This window comes from Carica papaya, chromosome 9, assembly GCF_054855325.1.
Source record: "Carica papaya isolate Zhongbai chromosome 9, ASM5485532v1, whole genome shotgun sequence".
In the NCBI taxonomy this organism is placed as follows: Eukaryota; Viridiplantae; Streptophyta; class Magnoliopsida; order Brassicales; family Caricaceae; genus Carica; species Carica papaya.
Genome location: NC_142317.1, coordinates 5,866,310 through 5,887,797, shown reverse-complemented (window position 1 = coordinate 5,887,797; position 21,488 = coordinate 5,866,310). Strand labels below are relative to the sequence as shown.

The following is a 21,488-nucleotide window of genomic DNA, read 5'->3' as shown; positions in this document are numbered from 1 at the left end:
TATTTGTTCATGTAAATATTAGTTGATGATGTCTTCAATTTCTGTTTTTAATTTGTTAGTTTGTTTTCCATTTAGCCTTTCTGTAAGCTGGTGGTTAGAAAACCTGGAGCCTAGTAGTCATGTACATATATATATATTAATGCTCTGCTCTATCATTGAACAGTGAGGGTAAATGCTACAATATGACAATTCTTAGAATAAGAGTTTATGGGTGAATAAAATATAAAAGATTACAGATTATCCATAGCTGCAGCAAAAAGATAAGACACAGCAAATTGAATTATATATTATCGCCTACAAAATCGAATCAGTATCACCTCACTTGACCAACAAATCAATTCCTTTGTTCTCAATGATAACTACGAGACAAGGAGAATAAGGTTCTGTTCCTTCGTTTTTCCCGCTTAATTCCGTCCCGTCCCCTCCCCCCCCCCCCCCCCCACACTCTCCATAATTCATCATCTTCTTCTTCTTTATTTATTTACTTCTCATAATATTAGACTCGTCTCGTGATTCTCCTGCAGCATCGTCATGGCAATGGCCATTAATCCAGTTCGAGTATTGTGGTTGTTAATGGCGACGGTGGCGGGATTGACGGCGATCTGGCGCGTGGAGTCCAAGTACATCGTCTACAATACTACTTCCAGGATTGTTCCTGGGAAGCTCAACGTTCATTTGGTGGCTCATACGCACGATGATGTTGGTTGGTTGAAGACTGTCGATCAGTATTACGTCGGCTCTAATAATTCCATTCAGGTCATCATTTATTTTTTCCTTTCATCTTCTCTTTCTTTTTTTATTTCAAAATTTTCTGGTCTGAATCTGTTTTTTCTTTTCGGTTTTCGTTAACGCAGGGAGCTTGTGTTCAAAATGTGCTTGACTCTATTGTTCCCGCTCTATTGGCCGATAAGAACAGAAAGTTCATTTACGTTGAACAGGTCAATTCTTCTACCTCTTATTTCTTCCATTTTACACTTTTTCTTACGTTCTTTTTGACTGTTCGTTTGAATCGGTTAACCGGTTTGTTCGGTCAGAAAACTAATTACGTTTTGTAATTTTGTAGAACCGAACCAACCGAATATATTACGTTTTAAGTATAGTTGAATATATTCAAAATGTATTGCTCTAAGATTCATTTCATAAATTATTTACGTAAAAATATATGTAGCTTTATTTAATTATATAAATATAATATATGAGGTGTTAATAACATTCCTTTTTCCTAGTTTTATTTATTTGTTCATTAATGTTTGGAGTTTTGATTTCATGGAAGTGCTCTTGTCCTCTGATGAACACAGGCCTTTTTCCAGCGCTGGTGGAGGGACCAGAGTGAAGCAGTGCAGGAAACAGTTAGGCGGCTTGTGAACTCCGGGCAGCTAGAGTTAATGTAATTTCAATCTCAGTACATGTATGCGCGTATATATATATATATATATAAGTACAATCTTCATATTAGAAAAAGAAATGGGGTTTGATTATGGAAGAAATGATTTTGGGTCAACATTTAGTTTGTAACTTGAAGCTCAGGTACTTACCAGTGTGAGTAATACAGACACATTATCACTGAAACGGAAATTGGAATTTTGATACATAAACTTTGGTATTGAATAAATTTTTCGGATTTTATTATTAAATAATTGATTGAATCCATTATCCCAAAAGTTTAAACTGATAAAACCAAATCCAATTAATTTTATATATACTCTGTTATCTGTTAAAATTGAAAGTTTGTGACTTCTTATCATTGAGTATTGATTTTTGGTAATCAGAAATGGGGGTATGTGCATGCATGATGAGGCAGCCCCACATTACATTGACATGATTGATCAGACGACTCTCGGACATCGATTCATCAAACAAGAATTTGATATCACCCCAAGAATTGGTTGGCAGATTGATCCTTTTGGTCATTCTGCTACTCAGGCATACTTGCTTGGGGCTGAGGTATGGCTTCTCTCAACCTTTACTCAATCATTTCTTCACCTGTTATACACATTGTATAATCATGAGAAAGGAAAAAAGAATATTTCATGCCTACTAAATTAGAAAATAGTATGTTTATACACTTTTTTGGCTTACTGTGTACATTATCATCATGAACTAAAATAACAGAGTTGTTGGTTTAGGTTGGATTTGATTCCTTGTTCTTTGCACGAATTGACTACCAAGATAGAGCTAAAAGGAAAGATGATAAGAGCCTTGAAGTTATCTGGCGAGGATCGAAGAGTCTTGGTTCATCTGCACAGGTGAATTATTAAGCACAAACCATTTTTGTTTGCAATTATACCATGTTAAATATTAATTTTTCTGAAAGTTAAATTAATAGAAAGCAATATAATCTATTATTTATACATCAACAAGATTATCTAAGACTCTTAATCACTGGTTATATCTCTGCTTTCCAGATTAATGATAACTACTTCTTTACTTCTTTTTCATTATAGATATTTGCTAGTGCATTCCCTGAGAATTATGAACCTCCGAGTAATTTCTATTATGAAGTTAATGATGATTCTCCTATTGTCCAGGTAAAAATTCTTAGTTAAGCATAGCTGACAAAGTCTTGAAAATGTACACTACATGAATATGATGCTATTTTTCTTTCTCTGGCTTGATTCTTGAAGGATAATATGGACTTGTTTGACTACAATGTCCCTGAGCGCGTGAACGAGTTTGTAGCTGCTGCATTATCACAGGTATAATTGATCTTAATGTCAAAATACTAAAAAATGTTCAGTATCTTTTCGAGGTCTTTGCTTTGATGGGATTTGCAAGCTTAAACCGATATGTTTCTTTACCAACATAATATGTGCATCCACTGTTCATATCTTTTCAAGGTTCGTAACTATCATTATGGTTCCTTTTTTTTTTTCTCAGGCTAACATCACTCGTACAAACCATGTCATGTGGACTATGGGGACAGATTTCAAGTATCAGTATGCACATACATGGTTTAAGCAGATGGACAAATTTATTCATTACGTCAATCAAGTTAGTTTTCTTAAGACTTTGTTACAACTACAATTTTGCATTTTTTTTATCTAAGCTTTATCGTTTTGCATTCCAAGTTTTCTTGTTCGTTGTTTCTATTTGGTAAAACTCGATTCCATATGTTAAGATGCCGGTTATCTTCTGTCATGATCAAAAAAGAATGTTATGCGTATAATGATGGTTAAGAAGTTTCCAGCTTGCTTTCTAAAATTGGCTACTTAATTTCTTTGACATTTTCCTTGTGATTTTCTGACCCTTGATTCTCATTTCTGCATAATGGTAATACTGGTTTCAAATAATGCTTGTAGGATGGGCGCGTCAATGCTCTATACTCAACACCCTCAATATATACTGATGCAAAACATGCTGCCTCTGAGGCCTGGCCACTCAAGACTGATGACTACTTTCCGTGAGCTTAAATGTTTTTAATTATGATTTCTAATAAAGAAGACTAAGCATATTTCACATTTCGGCTTACATTTAATAGTTTACATGTGACTTCATCAGATATGCAGATCGAGAAAATGCTTATTGGACTGGATACTTTACGAGTAGGCCAGCCCTCAAAGGTTATGTTCGAGCTATGAGCAGCTATTATTTGGTAATGTTTATGCAAGTGATTCATTTATCATTATAACCTCCAGTTTTACTTCATGTTTATTATGTTTCTTTTGCTCCATTATAATATGAATAGGCAGCAAGGCAACTGGAATTTTTCAAGGGAAAGAATAAAAGGGGGCCTGACACGGAGTCTTTGGCTGATGCTTTAGCAATTGCTCAGCATCACGATGCTGTTAGTGGTACCTCGAAGCAGCATGTAGCGGATGATTATGCAAAACGACTGTCAATAGGATATTCAAAGGTTAATCCACGAGCTTTTCAAAATTCCCTTAATCCATGAGGCAAATGCTGCAAGGTTTCATGTATAATTGTTTTCCTTGCAGGCTGAGGAGGTTGTTGCAGCATCACTTAGTCACTTGGTTGAGTCAACTTCTAGTGCTGGTCGTGGTAGTCCAGTTACCAAGTTTCAACAGGTATAACGATCTTTCTTTCACGTTGCTCTACTGTGCAACTAGGTTTAATTAACTGCCATACTACTGATGATCCATCTGTCTTATATCTGCTTCTGATGTATATGCATTGGGCATATGTATACATGTGTGCTGTGTATAATGGAAGCAACTTTCAGCTTGATACAAGTGTAGCAGGACTGAGTTTTAAGCTCTACTTTTTCTATATGCTTGCTAATGTTTATGAATGCTTTTCTTTTATCACATAATTGAGATTTAGGCATATATATGTGTATGTTTAGGACTATAATCCCTAAGATATGCTGAGAATTTTGAGTAAACTTGCACGTCAAGATATTATTTAATTGCGTAAACTAGATGAGGAGTGATCTGGTTAATTTCGTACAACTTAAAGATAATAAATACGTGGATTCATGTTCAATCTGTCATGGGCTGATAATGATATTTAATTACTCTAGAACTTTTTGTTTTTTATCTTATTCTTGATTGTGACCAACTATTCATTTCCCTAAGTTTTAATGTTCTTATACCCTCTTTCTTCGTATATCTTCTTGCCTTCATTTCAGTGTCCCCTTCTGAACATAAGCTATTGTCCACCATCAGAAGATGATCTATCAACTGGGAAAGACCTGGTAAGTACATCTGTAAATCGTGTTTCAAAATATATTATATGATATCCTTGAGGATACTTCCACCTGACATGGATTGGATTGTCTTTCTGATTGTTATTGTTATCAACTATAGGTGGTTCTCGTCTACAATTCTCTGGGATGGCCAAGAGAGGATGTTATAAGAGTTCCTGTAAGTAACTTTTTTTGTCATCTATATTTTTTTTATCTAAAAATGAAACTCTGTACATTAATAACTTTATCAATCTGCTGCAGGTTATCGATGAACATGTCATTGTAAAGGACTCTGAAGATAAAGAAATCGAATCTCAGCTTGTCCCTATACTTAACGCCTCTGTGAGCTTAAGGGACTTTTATGCCACTGCATATTTGGGGAAACCTCCAAGCGTGACCCCAAAATATTGGCTTGCATTTTCAGCATCTACACCACCTCTTGGTTTCAACACCTATGTTATCTCAAATGCCAAAAGGGCAGGTTGAGTATATGGGCTCCATATAGTGAATTGCTCGGAAGAGGATTTGATGCTTTCGTTTCGTTTAGCTATATATAGAGTTAAATTTTCTTTTTGTTTCATTCCGAGATTGCAGCAGCTGCTAATTTGAAGAGCCGTGTAGCTTACAAGGCAGAAATATGTGGAAACGATATAATTGAAGTAGGACCTGGAAACTTGAAGCTTCTGTTTTCTGCAAAGGAAAGAAAACTCATTCAATATGTTAACAGCAGAACTATGGTAGGTTATTTAGGCTGGAGCTTAATTCTACTTCATTGAACTATTCCTTTCTTCATCTTTTTAATTATCACTGAATTACTTTGTTTCGTTAATCGTAAATGTATGAAAAATACAGAATTTTCTAATTTGTATTGGTGCACAATTAAAGGTTAAAGAGTCCCTGGAGCAATATTATACCTATTATTCTGGTAATGATGGAAGTTTTGATCTCCAGGTAATTTTTTTTCCCTCTAAATGTCTAATCTAAAAGTTCGATCCTTTTTCTCTTAATAATTACTGTTTTGCTTCTTTATGTTAATGGTTTATTATCTGAAAACAACTCTGTTGATTAACCTGCTGATTTGTTCAAGGCATCTGGAGCATATATTTTTCGGCCAAATCTAACATATTCCATAAACTCTGAGGTATGCAGCCACTTCTGTATCTCTGTATCCCTTCAATAATCACCACTTTGTTCAAGTGGCTACAAGAGATTAAGGAGTTGGGAATTGCAGGTTTCCTTCACTGTTTTTCGGGGACCGATATTTGATGAAGTACATCAGAGGATTAACCCATGGATATATCAGGTGACACATTGTATATCACTGTTGAATTTATATATAAAAGAATGGTATTATGAAGATTGTGTTTAAAGATGATATAAAGTATAATAAAAGTGAAAATTACATGCATACACAGGTCACCAGGGTGTACAAAGGAAAAGAGCATGCTGAAGTTGAGTTCACTGTAAGTACATTATGTTAATCAATGATGCATAAATGTATATTCAGCAGCTAAAATTTTCATACTACATGTTCATGTTAACGAAAAGCTATTCTTATTTTCAGGTCGGGCCTATACCAATTGATGATGGACTTGGAAAGGAAGTTGTGACTCAGATTAAAACTAACATCCAAAGCAACAAAACATTCTTCACAGATTCGAATGGGCGAGATTTTATTGAAAGAGTATGTTGCTTGTTTGGTTCAATACATTGAAATTATACATTTTTGTATATAATTACAAATATCCCTTGGCATCTCCTTCTTATTCTCTATTTTTTTCTCTCCCCAGATTCGCAACTATCGAAAAGACTGGAACTTGGAAGTGAATGAACCTGTTGCTGGAAATTATTATCCTGTATGTCTATAACTCAAACCAATAATTCTTGTATTATTAGCATGAAAATGACTAGAAATTTCAGCTTGCCCTTCAAGTCTCTGTCTAATTCCATGATTTCCATGTCAGATAAACCATGGAATTTACTTGAAAGATGACAGGACAGAGCTCTCAGTTTTAGTAGACCGTTCTATGGGCGGATCCAGTATTGTGGATGGCCAACTGGAACTTATGCTTCACAGGTCCTGTCCTTGACTTGGTGTATTTCATCTTAGTAATTAGAGATTCCCATGTCATTTCTCGAAAAACCTAATATTCGATCCCTTTATTTCATTAGGAGGTTGCTTCATGATGATTCTCGAGGTGTTGCAGAGGCATTGAACGAAACAGTCTGTGTTTCTACTAAATGTGCAGGATTAACTGTAAGCCAAGATTTCGACCCTTCGAATTTTTCTGAAATATAATATATATATATATTTCATGAATAGTTAGCTTAATCAACAAACTTTTCAGATCCTTGGGAAATACTACCTCAGGGTTGATCGTTTGGGAGAGGGATCCAAATGGCGTCGTTCCTTTGGTCAGCAGATATATTCTCCTTTTCTCTTGGCATTCACAGAACAGGTGAAAGAAAGAAACAAAATACTAACAGTGTTGCTCATTTATATGGTCAATTCATGGTTCACTAATGTGTTTTATCTCATACAGAATAGAGATAGCTGGAAAAATTCTCGTGTACTGAAGTTTTCCGGGATGGATCCTTCCTATGTTTTACCTGATAATGTCGCGATGATAACCCTCCAGGTCCATAACTCTTTGTCCTTGCTATAGTATTTCTACTGACTGATATAATTTTGGCTTAAATTATAAGTCGATGGAGAATAACAAGAAAGTTATTCATTAATTTATCTGTATGACTATCTTAATTTCACAAATTTAAATTTATGAATGAAATTCATATAAATATTAATTTTTTTTTTAAAATGTAACTTGAAAGATTAAATAGTACACATTTTTTCGCTGTTAAATTGCAGGAGCTGGATGATGGAAAAATTCTGCTTCGGTTGGCTCATTTATACGAGGTTGTTGATGCTTTCTCTAGTTTTCTTATATAACACAGTACTATTGTCTGTTTCATTTTCAACAAAGACTTTAGGAAGCATGTCTTATTTTTTTTTGATTGGTTTATAAGATTACGTTTAATTCTGAGATTCTATACTTTTCTTTAATTGATTGCTTGGAACACAAGATCGGAGAAGACAAGGATCTATCCGTTATGGCTCGTGTAGAATTGAAGAAAATATTTCCGAATAAAAAGGTAAAGAAAAATAATTGCATCTTGAGATATAAATAATTTGATAGAATCTTAATAATTAATTAATTAAATAATTGATTCGATTTTGGAATTGGGAAACAGATAAGAAAAATAGTGGAGACAAGTTTGTCAGCTAACCAAGAAAGAGCAGAAATGGAGAAGAAGAGGTTGGTGTGGCAAGTAGAAGGGTCCTTGGGAGAGGAACCAAAGGTGGTGAGAGGAGGAGCTGTTGACCCTGCAAACCTAGTGGTTGAACTTGCTCCAATGGAAATTCGCACTTTTGTCATTGAAATATAAGAAATGCTCTCTAGATTTTACGAGAGCATAACTCTTTGGATTTGGTTTTCTCCTTGTGAATACTCTTCCATTATTTATTTTGACAAATTCGGAATTTGGAATTTGATTTTTTAATATTTTTATGAGAATATGAATTTGAATTAAATTGATGTTCTTATTTTTTTTTATGGGAATAATTTATTTTAAAATATATTATATTACCATTTTAATTAAATATGTTAATGTTGATTTATATTATGTTACAAATATAGATATATTATGTGATGCACCAATTCTGTATTAAAAAAATATGTGATTGTTAAATTTCATACAATATTAATAATTTAAAATTGAATTTTGAATATTAATGCGGTCGTAATGCATGCTTACATCTTTTTCTCGAATAACTACTTGAAATTTTTTTTAAATGCATTGGCAACTAATAGGGACATCTTTTATACTTGGCTCATAAGCTAATCATCATACTTTGTTTGTCTTTGATCATAAATAACTAAACTTATTTTGTTTTTAATTCACAAAAAATTAATTTTGTTTTGTCATATATTTTTATTTTATGTATAACTTACGAATAATTGATCTTATTTTATCAATTTTATAAATTATTTTAAAAAATTATTAACGTAATAATATTTAGATATAAAATGTTATAAATAAATAAATAACAAATTATATTTTAAATAAATATTAAAATAATTAAAAAAATTAGAATAAAATAAAAAAATACATGCAAAACCAAAAGAAGATATAGAAAATCTAACAATTCCATACTTCTATATCAATGTTATATTTTGTTTAAACCCTTTCTTATAATAATAATGACTAAATAATAGAGGAACATATGTTTAAAAAATAATGTTTGTCAAACTGATGTTTTAGAAATTGACTCGTAATAACTATTATTTAGTCATAGGTTAGCTTAAATATTAAATTTATTATTTAATTGTTATTAATTATAAGAAATTATAATTACATTTAATTCAATAATATGTTTTTATAAATAATAAATTATTGATTTATCAATTAAATATATTTTTGATTAAATTTGTAATTTTAACTTTTTAAAGTACAAATTTAAATATTTGAAAGTTTTCAATCTGACGTTATGTCGATTTTGCATTTACTATTTATGTTACAGTTAAAAATAAAAAAGAACCAGATCTTTTGGGCCAGAGCATTTCGGTTATAAGAAGGCTCAATTCAATCCATATCCTCTGATATCCATCAAACGAGTCCACCCGATTCTCGATCCGCTATTGCACTTTGAGAATTGCTTGGGAGCGCAGTTCACTGTTCGGAGGCCAGAAATACACCTGAGATAGACCAGAGAGGCGCGGTACGCCCCGGGAGCACGTCTGCAACAGCCGGAATAGTTCGTGTCCCGAGAGAAGAAAGTGTTACAGGACGAGAGGAATATCTGAATTCAGGTACGGAAAATTTTCAGATCTCCGTACTAAGTTTTTACCTCAATTTCAACGTTTTTCTTTTTGTTTCACTAAGCCTTACTGGTTTCTGACAACGTAACGCATTAGTAATGATTTGATGGTTTGTAGCTTCCTTGATTAATGCAATTGATGTGATCAATTTTTTTGGTTTTATTGGATGATGAAGGACTTATGGGGAAGGAGAGCGAGGTGCAAGCAATGGAAGTAGATGATCCAAAATCAATCAGTTCTAATCAGATCACTCCGAAATTCTCAATCAACGGTTAGTTTTCTACCCTTTGCTTCCTTCAAAAAATTGCCACGAGGGGAGGGGGTTAGCAATTGAGATTAATTTAGATAATCGGACGACAAGAATGTTGTTTAAAGCCTCTGCATAATGTGAGTCATATTGGTATATGGGCTTATTGAGTGAGGTTATTTGCTCTTTTTCATTTCATTGGAAGAATAATGAGGTTTTAATTAATTATGACTCCTGGTTTCTTCGATAGTTTTCTGGACGGCAACACAAAGTGCGGCCTGGATTTTTGATCACTTCTTAATATACTTCGAATTATTTATTTTAATTTACGTGTTTGGGGGTATTGTTACCAGTTCTGCAACTACTGAAGTCTTCTCAGATGCAGCATGGACTGCGCCACGGTGACTACACTCGCTATCGGTATATTTACATACTCTTGTTTTCACTCACATGTCCCAGTTCTAGAATTAAACATTTACTGGGACGATTTCATGGTTCTTTTTTCCATTTGGTGTTTGGAAATAAAATAAATTGTGTTGTTGTGCAGGAGATATTGCACAGCACGTCTGAGGAGGCTATATAAATCATTGAAGTTCACCCACGGTCGTGGGAAATACACGAAGAGAGCCATTACTGAAGCCACTATCAGTGATGTCAGGTGTGCCTTGTTCAGGATAATTCATGCTTCAAACATTTGCATGTTACATTTTTCTCTAGTATCTTACTTTTTAGTTGTTGGCGTGTAAAAAGTAGGATAACGAAAAACAATAATTTAGTCTACATCCTATTTTGGATTCAAGTACTTTATGGTCTTCACTGGTCCAACCTATGCCTGCCAACCTCTTTTTGCTGGCCTTTGCCGTGTATGGCTTGAGAGGAACCGAAGGTTATATTAGGATTGCTACTCTTCATTTCATGGGCTTGGGAAAGGATAATGTTTCTGGCCACCTTATGGGCCAAAGATCACTGAAACTATTCCGATTTAATGATTTTTGAGGCTCATCGGAACAGGGAGGCGATCATTGTGGTTCTGTAGTTGGTTTTGGCCGTTTACTCTTTTATGCTTTTGTCTTTACATTTATATTTATCAAGGCGGATGCTTTTGTCTTTCTTTTTGGTTTCTAATAATATTTATTTTTCCATAAAAAAGAACCTCTGCCTGCCAATTGCAAATTGAAAAATATAAATTTCTTTTCTCAAGAGAGTCTAAAATGATTAAGATGTTGATGACTGCACTAGTCTGAGATGTTCCTCCATGTAACTAGCTGAACTGACTCTATGATGCATGACTTCCATGTATTTTAGGATATCTGTGGAGTATCTTTGCTATATCTTATTTTTTTTTATATTAAACCTAAGAAAAAGGAATTAAGTTCAACTGATGCGCATTGGGATGTTATTATAACCTGTAGCTAGAGCATGGATGCCACCCAATTTTCTATATGGTTTCTGCTTTTTAGGGTTTAGGGTTTATACCTTCTTTTGTTAAAATTATCATAAGGAAAACTAGCATAATTGGAAGGATGCATGTGAGAATGGTGATCAAGGATGTAGCGTGAGCGAACATGCTATCCAGCCATTTATGTGGGTTCACTTTGAAGTGGTTTAGTATCATAACAAACAAACACATTTTTGGGAGTTGGATGGAACAAAGAAATATGCAGACACATAAAATAATTTACTTATTTATCATGAACAGGCATGCATATACATGCATTACTTATACTATGACCAAGTTTAACAGGTTGTTCCTGGATTTAAAATAGATTTCTTCATCTGGTTCTTTATACGGCTGAGAGAGCTTGGAGCCATGCCATGGAAAAGAGACAGCTTCCAGATGGGCCCAATGCGCGCCAGCGCAGCTATTTGATTGGTAGGCTGAGAAAAGCTGTGAAATGGGCTACATTGTTCTCAAATTTGTGCGCTATTAAGGGAGATTCCAGAACATCTCTAGAGGCTGAGGTGCGCATGTAATAGAATTGTTTAAAATTTTTGTGATTTTCCATGTGCTTTAACATTGTTTTCTTCATGGAAATGGAAAAAGAAATTAGTTGTAGCAACATGTGAAAATCTCAATTTCCCCTTTATTGGGAATAGTTGTTTTTGTGAAGTGTACATGACCTCTGTCACTGCATTGCTTGGGTTTGGTGCATAACCTTCTGCAAGATTTACAGTAGGATTGAAATGAATATACTGTGATACACCTCAAAGAAGCTTTTAAGTTTGTTAGCACGACATGAAAAATATGAAAACTCTCTTGAATCCTTGAATAGCAGCAAAAAAGATTTGTATTCTTCTTATTCACCTTCCATTCTGTAGCTAGGATCTAAAAATAGCTTTCTAATTGATTACAATGTTCATATTGATAATTTAAGGTGATAATATACTCTCAAATCATGTTGGTGGACGGTTAAAACGCATGAAACTTCTTATGACATAGCTGATTTTGAGGTTCAGCTCTTGTACAAGGAATACATTCTAACTTGTGGAATTGCTGGAGTTGACTCGTTTAGATTTGATTGATCATCTGAAAACAGTTTATAGTGATTTTCTGATTCGCAAAGTTGATCTCCATGCAGAAACTTGATTCCAAAACAGTTACTTCAAAATTGGCTCTAAAAAACTAGTCAAAATTTTTGGGAAAATTAAGTTATCTAAGCATAAAAAATTTTTGGGAGACAACACAATCCACTGCTACAAAAGTGCAAGAAGCTCTTCTTAGACTGCCTCATGCTGAAAGAGGAGAGAGGGGGGGTATCTCCACCAGATTTTCATTTACTAATCTATTGTTCCAAATGGGGCTAATAGATGCTTGATATATGATATTCATAAACAATAAAGCATGTGTTTAAATATTTAATGCCTGTTTGGCCAGGTTTCTGCTTATGTCTTTGCTGTCAGTCTAGCTAAACGTCAAAAAAAGTACTCTTTATTAAAAACAGATTGGCTTATGTAAATGTGAAATCAAAGCCAAGAAATAGATGTTTCACTAATTTATTAATTTAATGTATTTAAAATAAAAATATACTAGAGATTTATTATTATATTCATTTTAAATGCTTTAATTTTAAAAATTAAATAATAATTATTTAAAGTTAATACTCATTGAAAAAAGTAAATAGAATGATTAAACTGAAATAAATAATTTAAATTGTTAAAACACATCTTAAGAAATATTTAATATTTTTTAATGGTTGTAACAATTATTATTATTTTTATTTTATTCAATTTTTTGTCATTCAACATTTATTACCATTGATATCATATTATTATTTACACATAATATCATATTTTATATTAAAAACAGTTTTTGCTACAAGCTTCCATCTTAAAGCTTAACAATTTCGAACACAAGTGCCAGCTGAGTCAATGGAACTTTAGTTTTATATCCTAGTTCATGATTTAGGGATGTCATATCTGAAAACCTTTGTGTAAGGCGTGCATGTTAATAATTGTTTTAAGACCATGTCTTAGCAGATGATTTACAGCTAGGCGAGTCCCTAATGCCACATATTTCAATTTTTTTCTCAATTATTTGTTTGCTACTAGGCTTTGTTTTAGATCTTTTACTTCTATATAAACTACTACTGCTATTTGTGGCATTTCTGGAATTGTCAGTATCTTATGGCTGTTCTTTTCTTAATTAATCATGTCTTCTTTGTTAATTTCGTAGGCCTATGCATCCTATATGAAAGGAAATTTGCTGTTTGAGAAAGATCAGAATTGGGACACTGCATTGATGCATTTTAAAAGTTCCAGGTTCTTACTTATCTCTATAATATTTTTACTTTCATGTTAAGCATATGTACCTAGAATCTCTCTTATTAGTGTTTCCCATATGAAAAGAAGGTATACTAATTAAGTCTGTCTCAATCTTGTTTGGATGAGTTGTATGAGATTTTGGTTTTCTCCATGGCTATAACATTCGTTGCTAACTTAGTCTACAATGTTCTAGGGCTGTTTATGAGGAACTAGGGAAATATGGAGACTTGGAGAATCAAGTTTTATGTCGTGAACGCGTTGAAGAACTTGAACCAAGTATTCGATATTGCCTACACAAGATTGGCGAGTCAAACTTGCAAGCCTCTGAGCTTCTACAAATTGGTGAGATGGAAGGTCCTGCTCTAGACCTTTTCAAATCGAAAATAGAGGTGAGCCTTACCATTTAAGATGAGTAAAAAAGGATGATCGTTTGTGATTCCTTTTTCTCTTCATCAATGAAATTGTGATATCAACTGGCTTGCTTGTCTGTTTGAAAAGTTACTTATCTTAGAGCAAAAGCTGCATCACATTCAATCAAATCCCAGAAATGGACTATCAACATAACATCTTTAATAGCGACATATCTTGTTGTAGATTTGGTGACTTTATAATCTCACACATAGTAATGGATTGAAAACATGGCTTGAAAATCTATTCTTCTTCTGGATGCCTTGAAAAGCAGTCTTCCTGAACAGATTGTACTGGATCTCTAGTTCTATGTCTTATATTCACAAAAATGTTTGAGTTTCTGTCTAGTCGTCCACGTGCACAGATACATGACCTTGTTTGCTTCAGCTCATGTGCTTTTGCTTAAGGCAAGTGCTAGCACAAAGAAATACTATGTTTGACTGTTTTCGTACTCAATCTACTCTCGGTTAAAGAAACTCATTAACAAAAACATGAGTCCCTGCTGTCATCAGTCACTAGCCATTGCCACTGATAGTCAGTCATCTAAAGCCACCATCAGCACTTGCTTGCGACAACTTGGTTACCAAGTTCTGCTAGTAGCTATGACTTGCAACCTGGCCAGATTATTGTTTGTGCTTTTGACCATATTTCCGATTGCCTTGTAGCTTGGTTTGTGAACAAATCTGGTTTTGATTGTGCTTGCAACCACAACTCTGATGGTCTTGCTAGTTGTGCAACCTGTGAGCAACTTTGAAATTGCAGGTTGCATACCCTATTTCAGAAATTTTTAATTACTTTTTAACTCTTTTTATCTATATACCCTTTGATAATTTTTCATTCTTTAACTAAAAATAAACTTATGGTAAAAATAGAAGCACTAGCTGTGAACAATGAAAACCGCATAAGATTCTTTTAAATTGTTGAATGTGTATTTTGTTAAATTTCATGACCTCATATATATAGGTTATCTAGAATAGAAAAGAAAATAAACAATTAATTGCATATGATATATTTTAACCTAATGTCCTTCAATCTAATTACATATAATACACTCTTTAACTCTCCCTCTCAAGCTGGGAAGTAGGTATTGTCCATCCTCAGCTTGCCAATAATAGTTTGGAATGTTTGCTTAGATTTTTTATATCACGACACAAGGATATCATAGTCACTGACTCATTCGAAGACATAGGAGGGTAAAGGGATTGGTATGTAAATATATGGAGAAATCTCAATGACTGGAAGATTAATGAGCATGAGACTCTTTTAGACTCTCATTTTCGTATCAATGGATGGTAATAATGATAAACCAATGTGAAGTCTCAATGCCACATAGTCTTTTACAGTCAGACCTTTCTATAATTATTTGGTGAAGTATGATACAACATAAACCAAGTTTCTTTTTCGAAGGTTAATACCCCAATTAGAGTTGCTTTCTTTGTGTGGGAGGCAAGCTGTGGGTGCATTCTGACTATCGACCAATTGATGAGAAGAGGAAGGATTATGGTGAAAGGTTGTTTTCTTTGCAAAGGGAGACATAATTATGTAATCATGTCTTGCTTTAGTGTCCGTTCGCCTATAGGTTATGGACTATGGCTTACGGGTTGCCGGGGATCAGTTGGGTGATGACTGGGTTGGTAAGAGATGACCTCAGTACCTGTGTCCTTCAAAGCCTTGTATCACTATGTGAAGGCAGATTTTTTTTTCTTTTTATGCCAATGAATTATGGGCAATATCTTACATTCGGGCAGCTACTCATGAATTTAACTGTTTTTCATTCTCTGCTTCATTTTTAAAGTAAAAGTTAGAATATATATATGTATATATAGAGATATATATATATATATATATATATGTAAAGGCACCAAAGTTTTGCAACCCATATATAAAGTTTTACAAATTTATTAAAATATCAATCAAGTGATCTAAATCCTCAAAAGAATAGAAAGAATGATCCTTAAGGAACAGACTTAAGGTTTGGAACCAATTATCATTAATTATATCCAAAGAAAATTCTATGGCCTCAAACGCCCTCATGTTTCTCTCATTACAAATAACCCATGAGGTAGCCAAAGGAATTAAGCTTAAGTCCTTTTCTATGGCTTGAAAATCTTGTCATTTTGTTCATAAGAAAGAGCTGATGTGGAATTTGGCATAACCTCAACAATGTATTGATTTTGGGGCTGATTATCTATTTTACATGTAAAGTTGTATTGCTTGACTATATTTCAATTTGCCCTATCTTTTGTTCCATTAATTTTGCTGATTTCTTGCTTTCTTTTATTTGCAGGCTGCTATGGCGGAGGCAAGATCTCAACAGGCTGCATCTCTTACGGAGTTCAATTGGCTTGGGCATAGATTTCCTATACACAATGCAAAGACTCGTGTTTCTATTTTGAAAGGTTCATTACTCTGTTAATGATGATTCGTTATGAAATCAGAACTTTTAAGGAAATTGGTTTGTTCTTTTTTCTGCAAGGAGCTAAGTTTTGATTAAATAAAAGAAAAAGACGCAGAAACATCTATCTGTAGTTAACTTTGTTCTTATGACCTCTCTTTCTCTCACTGTCTCTTTCCCTATATATATGTGTGTGTATATATATATTTATTTGTATGTATATCCATTTATCTGTCTATTATTAAGTGATTTGACGTCTAATTAGTAATACAACTATTGAGTGTGAATATAGAAGATTTAATCATCAAAGAATTGTTATGTCAACGATAGAAAGTTCTGGTAATGTTGTTCTCCACATATTGCAGAGATGGTTCCTATCCCTTTCTAGTTTTCTTTTTTGGAATTTTTCTATTGATGATTTATGTGGTTCTACATGAAGTTTAACGATTTGGCGTGAAGACACTGTTAAGGATGTGAATGGCTTTCGGACCAAGAAATTTGGATTGTTCTTTTGTTGGCTAAAAGTGCAGAAAAACTTATGATAGGAAAATATTCTAGATAGAATTCGATGCTTACAGATTCATCTTTTGCTTCATTTTTTTTATAAACCATCTGCATCCTCTGATGGTGCATGGTGTATATCTTCTGAAAATTTTTTGAAGTGTCGCCGTGCAGTCATCTACATTTTCTAAGATGGTCCCATCTTTTTTACTTTTGTGATTATCCTTCAGCTCAAGAATTGGAGAAGGATTTATATGGAGCTGTGGCAGACACGCTTCCTGCGGAGAAAAGATTAGTTATTTTTGACAAAATTTTTACAGCCTATCAGGAGGCACGGAGCTGCATTCGTGGTGACTTGGTAAGGGACCTTAGATGTTTTAATGTTATTTCAGTTTCCTTTTTAAAGTTTTACCTGGAGCACTATTGTTCTGGCTTTTCCTCCACTCCTAATGTTGACTACATAAATTTTTTCTTCTGAAATGATATGGACTATTAATGTGTTGGATTTGACTACCTGATAACAAATTGGATACCTGTGTATTACATTCTAGGCTCAATGTTGCCGAGCCAAGAAATGAATTTAAAGCGATAAATTGTTAGTCCTGTTTATTTTTGGGTTGATATTCCCTTTGTACTATATGTTTTAGGCAAGTGCAGGTAATGCTGACAATGTGAAGGATGACCTAAACGGTCTTGATAAAGCTGTTAGTGCAGTATTAGGACAACGGACCATTGAGCGCAATCAGTTGTTAGTTAGCATTGCAAAGACTAAGCTTAGTAGGAGACGTGATGACAAAAATGAGAAAGTTACTAAGCCTGAGGAGCTTGTTCGCTTATGCGATCTTTTATTACAGGTTATCAATCTTCTCGTAGATGTTTCTTAAAATGCTTTGTTTCCCCTAAAACATTGAAGAACACCTTCTACTATCTGTGTTCTATATTTGGCAGAATACGGCAGATCTTTCTGATCTTGTTAGTTCTGGAAGAGATAGGAAACCTGAAGAAGTGGCATTTGCTGAAGAGTGTCAACTCAAAAGTCTGGCTTTCCGAGCAGAAAGGTTTAGTTCGTTAATGTTTAATCTGTTTGTGCAGAAGATTTTTTTGTATGATCTCTTGCTACCTCAGATGTGACCTCCTCTATGGTTCATGCCAAGGGCAGTGGGCTATTTGCTATATTCTAATGCAGTTTCATATTAAGCACTATATTGGCCAGGGTGCCCATCTATATGAGTAAATCTTCTTCAATATTGTCACTCTTGACTAAATATTCTTTTGCTTCTTCTTATCTATCCCTAGATGCTGTAGAATCCATTTTCAGCTGTTCTGATTAATATTCACCAATCCTTTCATACACATCCTTGTTTTAGCATGCTTATTTTGTCAACCTTCTGTACATATACTTTTACTGTGATGTACTGTCTATGCAGTGGAACTATGTAAAATATTAATCATCCCTTTCTCGTGTTTGAATTCCATGAAGAGATGTGTTTAACTAGTGTAAATGTGTAAATGGTAGTTTTGGTGCCTAAAATTGGACTTCCTCACATCACTAATGATTTTAGGTCAAGAATATTAAGAAATTTGTATATCAAAGAGTGTGTGCATCTGTCAGTAGATACATTAAAACAAAGATAAAAATATACTTAAATTAGTTTGCTAGACTGTTGTTTGGACGTTGAATGGTTTGTTCTTTATCTTTTGATGATATATGCTTTATTTACATATGGTAGGTTTTGTAATTCAGATTTCCACCCTACCCTATAGCACTCTGATATCTCTGCTAACATCAGATGGTTATAGTTTTGTTCTTTTCTGGAAAATATTAGTTTATGCATCAGGTGGTTTTACCTCTCTTGCTTGCTCTCTATCTTGGTTGGCGAGGGAGTTGAGATGTAATTGAGTTTTTTGGTCATCCAAATGATCCACAGAGTCATGTTCATGGCAATTAACTAAAATTATGCTTCTCATTGTTAGGCCAATCTTTTTTGCTCCATTTAATCAATAGGTCTCTATACTTTTTTGCAGATGCTTCTACTTGGCAAAGTCATACAGTTTGGCAGGGAAGAGAGCAGAAGCATATGCATTATATGGCCGTGCTCGCTCTCTTGCTGAAGATGCTCTAAAAAAATCTCAAAGTCTTATGGATAGTGATCAGGTGCATAATGAACTTGTCCTTTCCGGTCTAAGACCTTTTTACCAGCATTTTAGCTTTAGTTTTATGCATGTTCACCTTTCTATATTTGCCTATGTTGCTCGCTTTCTAAGATTCATGCAAGAAATATGGTAGTTCCTTTTGATGATGACTTTTAGCACTGAAGTCCAATGTGTTTTATGATTCTTGTGGTTGGTATTGTCCATATTGTTTTTCTTAAAGTTGGTTATAAATCATTGTTTGACATGCCTGTTTATTTGACATACCCTTCCCTTTCATGGCTTTTTTGGTTTTTTTTCCTGGTTGGGTGGGGGTAAATGGTTGGCAGGTGCTGATCAAAGAGTTGAAGACATTATGCAACGAGTGCAGAGCTAACAGTTGCATTGAGCATGCAATGGGAATTATAGAGGAGGAAAAGGCTCCAGAGAATCTCTCAAAGAAAATATCTACAATATCCCTAAGTGGATCAGACAAGAAGGTACAATTTTAGCTTGACTTCTAATTGTGAAATTATCAATCTGATAATCATCATTTAGAACAGAGATTCTAAAAGTGTAGGATCTTAGGGAAAAAGGGAGGAAAAAAGATGGACTATGAGATGGACGCTCATACTTCTTTTTTTTTTTTTTAAGATAAAAATGTAGAAATATATTAATATGGGGTGCCAAGGGGGCGCCAATTCATGTACAAAAAGATATACAAGTCAATTAACATATGTACAATTGACCTCAAATCATCAAAATGGGTAATGTTATGTTCTAACACAATGGAACCAAAGATATGGAACCATTTGTTCAAAATATTGCTAAATGTGTCTTCCTTTCCTTCAAAAGCTCTGTTGTTCCTTTCTTTCCAAATTTCCCAAAATGGACACTCATACTTGAAAGTGTCTTCGGATGGTTAATGTACCTTTCTAGATTATCAGAAATTCAGAACCTCTTATGCGAAGTGGCTTTTTGTAGGCAATCTGGAAGGTTTTGGCAAGAATGATTGTGATGTTTAGACAGTTTAGCCTTTGATTTATGTATTAAGATGATTCTCGATGCCGAATTTTGGAAGTTTGGTCCTTCTTTTCCTGCTACGTCCCCTTCCTGAAAATGCTTGGAAAATACTCCGGCAAGGACAGAAATCCAGGGAACTTCAAAAATAGGGTCACTTGTTTTGAATTTTGTCTTTTCTGAAATTTGTTGATCGCAGGTACTAAGCCATAACTGTACTAAAAACTATTGGTGTTCGATGTGCTTTCCTTTATTCTTTCCAACGTAAAATACAAATAATAGCTATTTCAGCTCCTGGAGACTACAGGGATGTGTGCCGCTGACATTCTTACCATAATCGATTTCAGGTGGAGAAATTCCTTCTTGAGAAGCTTGATGTGTATGAGTCTGCTGTTGGTGATTCAAATGTAAAAGTTGTCCCGCGAATTGAAGTCTTCCCTCCAGCATTCCAACCTATACCTAGGAATCCCATTGTTCTAGATCTTGCTTTTAATTGTATTGAGTTCCCATCTATCGAGAACAGAATGAAGAAAGACAGAAAGGGCTTCATAAGCAGGTTCTGGGGTTGAGTTTCCAGGGTTGGTTTCTATCAGTCAGAAACTTTTACACCAACAAGGAGAGGAAAAAGATTATCAACAGCTGCTTTTCACTTCAAATTTAGAAGTTAAGAAATTCTTTTAATTGTATTTTCTCTTTTTTCAGCTGTGAATTTTGAGTTTCAAAATTTTGAAATTAACAAGCTGGAAAATTTGTTTAGAATGATATCTAGGTTGTGTTTGGAATTAAGAGTCCCCTGAACGAGGAATCACCGATCATTTCTTGTACTTTTGGCAATTTGTTCCTGCCTATCGTGGGTGGACATATCAGCAGCATTGAAAGATTTGTCAGGGAGAGACGAAGCTTTCTTCCCTTCTTTGGCAACGAATTGGTAAAGTTCATGAGATAGCTTAGAGCTAGCTAATCTATCTACTTTCCCTACTTTTTGAAGTTTGGACCTGTGAAGTGCTTTTGAGTATTATATATATTTTTAGTACATTATGCTTCTGAGTGTTATATATATCCTCCAGGCGCCACTTTTTAGCTAATCTACATATTACAGATATAAATATATGTGTGTGTGTGTGTGTGTGCGTGTGTATGTAGTATGAGAGATTCCCCGGGAAAATAAATTGACTTGCCCGTTCATGTTTAGCGAGCAATTGGGTAATGGCATTTGGCATATTCCATCTTGGGAATATGGAAATGGGCCCGCAGGAAGACGTGCCAGTTTTAGGGCATCCATTAGGTAATTTCCTCAGCTTTTCTGTTTTTAATATTTTTATTAAGGCTAATTTCTTCAGTTTCATTGACTGGTCAATCCGCAAAGAGTTGTCAGGAACCCACATTCATATATATATTAATTTAATTATTATATATATAGTGTTTGTTGAGGTATTGTTTAAAACAGAGTGAATTCATACATTTTATTATTTAATTATATTTGCACACTAAGAATATTAT

At 34.1% G+C, this 21,488-nt stretch overlaps 2 protein-coding genes across 3 annotated transcripts; both read left to right on the top strand.

The window, feature by feature from the left end:
- The first annotated feature begins 442 nt into the window (after nt 1-442).
- Nucleotides 443-8,237, top strand: LOC110820365 (putative alpha-mannosidase At5g13980). Of its 2 annotated transcripts, none has more exons than XM_088210703.1 (29): nt 443-756; nt 855-938; nt 1,299-1,387; nt 1,770-1,944; nt 2,127-2,246; nt 2,445-2,528; nt 2,625-2,696; nt 2,878-2,991; nt 3,300-3,400; nt 3,499-3,592; nt 3,686-3,853; nt 3,936-4,025; nt 4,589-4,654; nt 4,767-4,823; nt 4,907-5,126; nt 5,243-5,382; nt 5,531-5,596; nt 5,733-5,786; nt 5,877-5,948; nt 6,061-6,108; nt 6,210-6,329; nt 6,436-6,501; nt 6,610-6,722; nt 6,818-6,902; nt 6,994-7,104; nt 7,189-7,284; nt 7,515-7,562; nt 7,730-7,798; nt 7,898-8,237. In XM_088210703.1, the coding sequence occupies exons 1-29, from the start codon at nt 532-534 to the stop codon at nt 8,090-8,092; spliced, it is 3,042 nt and encodes a 1,013-aa protein (XP_088066829.1). In that variant the 5' UTR covers nt 443-531; the 3' UTR covers nt 8,093-8,237. The 2 variants fall into 2 exon arrangements, with proteins under 2 accessions (XP_088066829.1, XP_088066828.1); XM_088210702.1 differs by having other exon boundaries at nt 444-756; nt 5,240-5,382.
- A 1,065-nt stretch (nt 8,238-9,302) lies between these two features.
- On the top strand, nt 9,303-21,041 carry LOC110820364 (signal recognition particle-related / SRP-like protein). Its single transcript, XM_088210704.1, has 14 exons — nt 9,303-9,516; nt 9,701-9,796; nt 10,126-10,192; nt 10,320-10,430; nt 11,539-11,734; nt 13,446-13,531; nt 13,728-13,923; nt 16,230-16,341; nt 17,069-17,196; nt 17,486-17,692; nt 17,787-17,896; nt 18,864-18,993; nt 19,319-19,468; nt 20,336-21,041. Exons 2-14 carry the CDS (start codon nt 9,706-9,708, stop codon nt 20,555-20,557), a joined length of 1,806 nt encoding a protein of 601 aa, XP_088066830.1. The 5' UTR covers nt 9,303-9,516; nt 9,701-9,705; the 3' UTR covers nt 20,558-21,041.
- The last annotated feature ends 447 nt before the right edge of the window (nt 21,042-21,488 follow it).